This window comes from Thalassophryne amazonica, chromosome 7 (assembly GCF_902500255.1).
Source record: "Thalassophryne amazonica chromosome 7, fThaAma1.1, whole genome shotgun sequence".
Taxonomy (NCBI): Eukaryota; Metazoa; Chordata; class Actinopteri; order Batrachoidiformes; family Batrachoididae; genus Thalassophryne; species Thalassophryne amazonica.
The window spans coordinates 2,284,377-2,292,817 of NC_047109.1; the positions used below are offsets into that span (position 1 = coordinate 2,284,377).

At 43.6% G+C, this 8,441-nt stretch overlaps 1 protein-coding gene across 1 annotated transcript in view; it reads left to right on the forward strand.

Annotated features, from left to right (window-relative positions):
* LOC117513559 (sodium bicarbonate cotransporter 3-like) overlaps nt 1-8,437 on the forward strand; it is a 118,743-nt gene extending 110,306 nt beyond the window's left edge. Inside the window, exon 15 of the mRNA XM_034173718.1 lies at nt 8,410-8,437. Coding sequence (XP_034029609.1) covers nt 8,410-8,422 — 13 coding nt within the window. The 3' untranslated portion in view covers nt 8,423-8,437. The remainder of the gene's footprint in view (nt 1-8,409) is intronic.
* Nucleotides 8,438-8,441: the final 4 nt, after the last annotated feature.

Genomic DNA, 8,441 nt, shown 5'->3' on the forward strand with positions numbered 1-8,441 from the left:
AATGTTAATTTTAGTGACCTCCGATATGGCGTAACCGAGTGTCATTACTGCCGACGTGAATTACAATCTTACCAAATTTACGCTTAGCCTTAGCCAGCAATTTCAAATTTCCTTCAATGTCGCCTGCTCTGGCCCCCGGAAGACAACTGACAATGGTTGCTGGTGTCGCTAACCTCACATTTCTCAAAACAGAGTCGCCAATAACCAGAGTTTGATCCTCGGCGAGTGTATCGTCGAGTGGGGAAAAACGGTTAGAGATGTGACGGGGTTGACGGTGTACCCGGGGCTTCGGTTTAGGGCTACGCTTCCTCTCACAGTCACCAGTCAGCCTGCTTTCCCGACTGCCCGGGATCTGCCAGGGGGAACTAACGGCGGCTAAGCCACCTTGGTCCGCACCGACTACAGGGGCATGGCTAGCTGTAGAATTTTCCACGGTGCGGAGCTCGAGTCTCCAATTCGCCCAGCCTGGCCTCCCAAGCTACGAATAAGCTGCACTTATTACAAGTACCGTTACTGCTAAAGGAGGCCGAGGAACAATAACATTTCACAACCAGAGCAGAAAAGTGCGGGTAGGACAGGAGAAGCCGCCATGCTAAATCGGCTAAGAGCTAGTAGCTATGCAACCTAGCGGATTCCTAAAACACGCAAAAGTGAATAATGTGTAAATAATTTAGAGGTGATTCAGCAGAAGGAGTGCTTTAGTTAAGGCACCAGACAGGCCATTGAGCAGCACAGGCAACGCACGACAACAGCGAACGCACGACAACGGTGCAAAAATAAAATACAAATCACTAGACGGCTGTGGAGCAGCACAGATACGCACGACAACAGTGCTAAAAAATAAATAAAAATCCACTGGACAGGCTGTGGAGCAGCACAGGTAACGCACGACACAGTGCTAAAATAAAATAAAATCCACTAGGCCAGTATGGGTGAGATATGCTCTCTCCTTCTAGTCCCCGTCAGTACTCTAGCTGCAGCATTTTGAATTAACTGAAGGCTTTTCAGGGAACTTTTAGGACAACCTGATAATAATGAATTACAATAGTCCAGCTAGAGGAAATAAATGCATGAATTAGTTTTTCAGCATCACTCTGAGACAAGACCTTCTAATTTTAGAGATATTGCGTAAATGCAAAAAAGCAGTCCTACATATTTGTTTAATATGCGCTTTGAATGACATATCCTGATCAAAATGACTCCAAGATTTCTCACAGTATTACTAGAGGTCAGGGTAATGCCATCCAGGAGTAAGGATCTGGTTAGACACATGTTTCTAAGATTTGTGGGGGCCAAGTACAATAACTCAGTTTTATCTGAGTTTTAAAAGCAGGAAATTAGAGGTCATCCATGTCTTATGTCTGTAAGACAATCCTGCAGTTTAGCTAATTGGTGTGTGTCCTCTGGCTTCATGGACAGATAAAGCTGGGTATCATCTGCGTAACAATGAAAATTTAAGCAATGCCGTCTAATAATACTGCCTAAGGGAAGCATGTATAAAAGTGAATAAAATTGGTCCTAGCACAGAACCTTGTGGAACTCCATAATTAACCTTAGTCTGTGAAGAAGATTCCCCAATTTACATGAACAAATTGTAATCTATTAGATAAATATGATTCAAACCACCGCAGCGCAGTGCCTTTAATACCTATGGCATGCTCTAATCTCTGTAATAAAATGTTATGGTCAACAGTATCAAAGCAAGCACTGATGTATAACAGCACAAGCACAGAGATGAGTCCACTGTCTGAGGCCCTAAGACGATCATTTGTCAACCTTCACATATGCTGTTCTGTACATGATGAATTCTAAAACCTGACCTGAAACTCTTACAAATAGACCATTCCTCTGACAGATTGATCAGTTAGCTGTTTTACAACGACCCTTTCAAGAATTTTGGAGAGAAAAGGAAGGTTGGAGATTGGCCTATAATTAGCTAAGATAGCTGGATCAAGTGATGGCTTAATTACTGCCATCTTAAAAGCCTGTGGTACATAGCCAACTAATAAAGATAGATTGATCATATTTAAGATCAAAGCATTAAATAATGGTAGGGCTTCCTTGAGCAGCCTGGTAGGAATGGGGTCTAATAGAACATGTGATGGTTTGGATGAATAGAACTAATGAAAATAACTCAGACAGAACAATCTGAGAGAAAGCGTCTAACCAACTACCGGCATCACTGAAAGCAGCCAAAGTAAACGATATGTCTTTGGGATGGTTATGAGTAATTTTTTCTCTAATAGTTAAAATTTTATTAGCAAAGAAAGTCATGAAGTCATTACTAGTTAAAGTTAAAGGAATACATGGCTCAATAGAGCTCTGACTCTTTGTCAGCCTGGCTACAGTGCTGAAAAGAAACCTGGGGTTGTTCTTATTTTCTTCAATTAGTGATGAGTAGTAAGATGTCCTAGCTTTACGGAGGGCTTTTTTATAGAGCAACAGACTCTTTTTCCAGGCTAAGTGAAGATCTTCTAAATTAGTGAGACGCCATTTCCTCTCCAACTTATGGGTTATCTGCTTTAAGCTGCGAGTTTGTGAGTTATACCACGGAGTCAGGCACTTCTGATTTAAAGCTCTCTTTTTCAGAGGAGCTACAGCATCCAAAGTTGTCTTCAGTGAGGATGTAAAACTATTGACGAGATTCTCTATCTCACTTACAGAGTTTATGTAGCTACTCTGCACTGTGTTGGTATATGGCATTAGAGAACATAAAGAATGAATCATATCCTTAAACCTAGTTACAGCGCTTTTCTGAAAGATTCTAGTGTAATGAAACTTATTCCCCCTGCGGATAGTCCATCAGAGTAAATGTAAATGTTATTAAGAAATGATCAGACAGAAGTGAGTTTTCAGGGAATACTGTTAAGTCTTCAATTTCCATACCATAAGTCAGAACAAGATCTAAGATATGATTAAAGTGGTGGGTGGACTCATTTACATTTTGAGCAAAGCCAATTGAGTCTAATAATAGATTAAATGCAGTGTTGAGGCTGTCATTCTCAGCATCTGTGTAGATGTTAAAATCGCCACTATAATAGTCTTATCTGAGCTAAGCACTAAGTCAGACAAAAGGTCTGAAAATTCACAGAGAAGTCACAGTAACGACAGGTGGACGATAGATCATAACAAAAAAACTGGTTTTTGGGACTTCCAATTTGGATGGACAAGACTAAGAGTCAAGCTTTCAAATGAATTAAAGCTCTGTCTGGGTTTTTGATGAATTAATAAGCTGGAATGGAAGATTGCTGCTAATCCTCCGTCTCGGCCCGTGCTACGAGCATTCTGGCAGTTAGTGTGACTCGGGGGTGTTGACTCATTTAAACTAACATATTCATCCTGCTGTAACCAGGTTTCTGTAAGGCAGAATAAATCAATATGTTGATCAATTATTATATCATTTACTAACAGGGACTTAGAAGAGAGAGACCTAATGTTTAATAGACCACATTTAACTGTTTTAGTCTGTGGTGCAGTTGAAGGTGCTATATTATTTTTTCTTTTGAATTTTATGCTTAAATAGATTTTTGCTGGTTATTGGTAGTCTGGGAGCAGGCACTGTCTCTACGGGGATGGGGTAATGAGGGGATGGCAGGGGGAGAGAAGCTGCAGAGAGGTGTGTAAGACTACAAGTCTGCTTCCTGGTCCCAACCCTGGATAGTCACGGTTTGGAGGAGTTAAGAAAATTGGCCAGATTTGTAGAAATGAGAGCTGCTCCATCCAAAGTGGGATGGATGCCGTCTCTCCTAACAAGACCAGGTTTTCCTCAGAAGCTTTGCCAATTATCTATGAAGCCCACCTCATTTTTTGGACACCACTCAGCCAGCAATTCAAGGAGAACATGCGGCTAAACATGTCACTCCCGGTCCGATTGGGGAGGGGCCCAGAGAAAACTACAGAGTCCGACATTGTTTTTGCAAAGTTACACACCGTTTCAATGTTAATTTTAGTGACCTCCGATTGGCGTAACCGGGTGTCATTACTGCCGACGTGAATTACAATCTTACCAAATTTTCGCTTAGCCTTAGCCAGCAGTTTCAAATTTCCTTCAATGTCGCCTGCTCTGGCCCCCGGAAGACAATTGACTATGCTTGCTGGTGTCGCTAACTTCACATTTCTCAAAACAGAGTCGCCAATAACTAGAGTTTGATCCTCGGTGGGTGTGTCGTCGAGTGGGGAAAAACGGTTAGAAATGTGAACGGGTTGGCGCTGTACACGGGGCTTCTGTTTAGGGCTACGCTTCCTCCTCACAGTCACCCAGTCGGTCTGCTTTCCCGGCTGCTTGGGATCTGCCAGAGGGAAACTAACGGCAGCTAAGCTACCTTGGTCCGCACCGACTACAGGGGCCTGGCTAGCTGTAGAATTTTCCACGGTGCGGAGCTGAGTCTCCAATTCGCCCAGCCTGGCCTCCAAAGCTACGAATAAGCTACACTTATTACAATACCGTTACTGCTAAAGGACGCCGAGGAATAACTAAACATTTCACACCCAGAGCAGAAAGTGTGGGAGAGACAGGAGAAGCCGCCATGCTAAACCGGCTTAAGAGCTAGTAGCTGCGCTAAGCTAGCGGATTCCTAAAAACACACAAAGTGAATAATGTGTAAATAATTTAGAGGTGATTCAGCAGAGGGAGTGCTTTAGTTAAGGCACGTGAAGATTACACTGTGAAGCAAATCGTTATCTAGGTAACTAGATCAATCTAACTGCGCAGATTAAACAGCTAACAGATACAGAAAAACACCGCTGTGCTCCGGAACAGGAAGTGATACAATACCGCAGTGAGAGCCAACCACCAGCAGAGGCAAGCACAGTGACTGATGCTGCCGATGCTCCTCCGTTAATGTTTAAAGTCACTCAGACTGGATTCTGAGGTAGAACCCATCCCAGGTGCTGCAAAGAACATATGAAGTAACTGCAGTACTTTAGGTCATAGACAAAACTCTCAAATGATCTTTTTTAATTTCATATTTGGACATTTTGAATTTGGTGTTTTTCGTGTCCCTCGGGGCACCCTGTGGGGAGTGCTCTGGGAGTACGGGGTCCTTTGCTAAGGGCTATCCGGTCCCTGTATGACCGCAGCAGGAGCTTGGTTCGCATTGCCGGTAGTAAGTCAAACTGTTTCCAGTGCACGTTGGCCTCTGCCAGGGCTGCCCTTTGTCACCGGTTCTGTTCATTATTTTTATGGACAGAATTTCTAGGCGCAGCCAGGGTGTAGAGGGTTCTGGTTTTGGAACCACAGAATCTCGTCTCTGCTGTTTGCGGACAATGTGGTTTTGTTGGCTTCGTCAATCAGGACCTTCAACGTGCACTGGGGCGGTTTGCAGCCGAGTGTGAGGCGTCCGGGATGAAAATCAGCACCTCCAAATCCGAGGCCATGGTTCTCGACCGGAAAAAGGTGCTTTGCCCTCTTCAGGTCGGTGGAGTGTCCTTGCCTCAAGTGGAAGAGTTTAAGTATCTCGGGGTGTTGTTCACAAGTTTTTTTTTTTTGTTTTTTTTTATAGCGCCAAATCACAACAAACAGTTTGCCCCAAGGCGCTTTATATTGTAAGGCAAGGCCATACAATAATGATGTAAAACCCCAACGGTCAAAACGACCCCCTGTGAGCAAGCACTTGGCTACAGTGGGGAAGGAAAAACTCCCTTTTAACAGGAAGAAACCTCCAGCAGAACCAGGCTCAGGGAGGGGCAGTCTTCTGCTGGGACTGGTTGGGGCTGAGGGAGAGAACCAGGAAAAAGACATGCTGTGGAGGGGAGCAGAGATCGATCACTAATGATTAAATGCAGAGTGGTGCATACAGAGCAAAAGAGAAAGAAACAGTGCATCATGGGAACCCCCCAGCAGTCTACGTCTATAGCAGCATAACTAAGGGATGGTTCAGGGTCACCTGATCCAGCCCTAACTATAAGCTTTAGCAAAAAGGAAAGTTTTAAGCCTAATCTTAAAAGTAGAGAGGGTGTCTGTCTCCCTGATCTGAATTGGGAGCTGGTTCCACAGGAGAGGAGCCTGAAAGCTGAAGGCTCTGCCTCCCATTCTACTCTTACAAACCCTAGGAACTACAAGTAAGCCTGCAGTCTGAGAGCGAAGCGCTCTATTGGGGTGATATGGTACTACGAGGTCCCTAAGATAAGATGGGACCTGATTATTCAAAACCTTATAAGTAAGAAGAAGAATTTTAAATTCTATTCTAGAATTAACAGGAAGCCAATGAAGAGAGGCCAATATGGGTGAGATATGCTCTCTCCTTCTAGTCCCCGTCAGCACTCTAGCTGCAGCATTTTGAATTAACTGAAGGCTTTTTAGGGAACTTTTAGGACAACCTGAATAATAATGAATTACAATAGTCCAGCCTAGAGGAAATAAATGCATGAATTAGTTTTTCAGCATCACTCTGAGACAAGACCTTTCTGATTTTAGAGATATTGCGTAAATGCAAAAAAGCAGTCCTACATATTTGTTTAATATGCGCTTTGAATGACATATCCTGATCAAAAATGACTCCAAGATTTCTCACAGTATTACTAGAGGTCAGGGTAATGCATCCACAGTAAGGATCTGGTTAGACACCATGTTTCTAAGATTTGTGGGGCCAAGTACAATAACTTCAGTTTTATCTGAGTTTAAAAGCAGGAAATTAGAGGTCATCCATGTCTTTATGTCTGTAAGACAATCCTGCAGTTTAGCTAATTGGTGTGTGTCGTCTGGCTTCATGGATAGATAAAGCTGGGTATCATCTGCGTAACAATGAAAATTTAAGCAATACCGTCTAATAATACTGCCTAAGGGAAGCATATATAAAGTGAATAAAATTGGTCCTAGAACCTTGTGGAACTCCATAATTAACTTTAGTCTGTGAAGAAGATTCCCCATTTACATGAACAAATTGTAATCTATTAGACAAATATGATTCAAACCACCGCAGCGCAGTGCCTTTAATACCTATGGCATGCTCTAATCTCTGTAATAAAATTTTATGGTCAACAGTATCAAAAGCAGCACTGAGGTCTAACAGAACAAGCACAGAGATGAGTCCACTGTCCGAGGCCATAAGAAGATCATTTGTAACCTTCACTAATGCTGTTTCTGTACTATGATGAATTCTAAAACCTGACTGAAACTCTTCAAATAGACCATTCCTCTGCAGATGATCAGTTAGCTGTTTTACAACTACCCTTTCAAGAATTTTTGAGAGAAAAGGAAGGTTGGAGATTGGCCTATAATTAGCTAAGATAGCTGGGTCAAGTGATGGCTTTTTAAGTAATGGTTTAATTACTGCCACCTTAAAAGCCTGTGGTACATAGCCAACTAACAAAGATAGATTGATCATATTTAAGATCGAAGCATTAAATAATGGTAGGGCTTCCTTGAGCAGCCTGGTAGGAATGGGGTCTAATAAACATGTTGATGGTTTGGATGAAGTAACTAATGAAAATAACTCAGACAGAACAATCGGAGAGAAAGAGTCTAACCAAATACCGGCATCACTGAAAGCAGCCAAAGATAACGATACGTCTTTGGGATGGTTATGAGTAATTTTTTCTCTAATAGTTAAAATTTTGTTAGCAAAGAAAGTCATGAACTCATTACTAGTTAAAGTTAATGGAATACTCAGCTCAATAGAGCTCTGACTCTTTGTCAGCCTGGCTACAGTGCTGAAAAGAAACCTGGGGTTGTGAAGGACGGATGGAGCCTGAGATCGATAGACAGATCGGTGCAGCATCTGCAGTGATGCGGTCGCTGTATCGGACCGTCGTGGTGAAGAGAGAGCTGAGTAGGGGGGCAAAGCTCTCAATTTACCGATCGATCTATGTTCCGATCCTCACCTATGGTCATGAGATTTGGCTCATGACCGAAAGAATGAAATCGCGAGTACAAGAGGCTGAGATGAATTTCCTCTGCAGGGTGGCTGGGCGCTCCCTTAGAGATAGGGTGAGGAGCTCGGTCACTCGGGAGGTGCTCGGAGTCGAGCAGCTGCTCCTCCACGTCGAAAGGAGTCAGTTGAGGTGGCTCGGGCATCTTTTCCGGATGCCCCCTGGATGCCTCGCTGGAGAGGTGTTCCGGGCACGTCCCATTGGGAGGAGGCCCCGGGGAAGACCCAGGACATGCTGGAGGGATTACATCTCTCGGCTGGCTTGGGAACGCCTTGGGGTTCCCCCGGAGGAGCTGGGGGAGGTGGGTGTGGATCGGGAGGTCTAGGCGGCTTTGCTTGAGCTGCTGCCCCTGCGACCCAACTCCGGATAAAGCGGAAGAAAATGGATGGATGGATGGATGGATGGAATTTGGTGTTTTCATGATAAAAGAGTTCTGCGCAGTACGTTATGTTTCTGATATTTGTCTTCTCAGTGAGGTACAAACGTGATTCGTACAAATCTGCTGGTGAAGTAAAATGATTGTGTTCTTGTTGTTGGCAGGTTCGAGCGGTAATCAGCGATTTTGCCGTCTT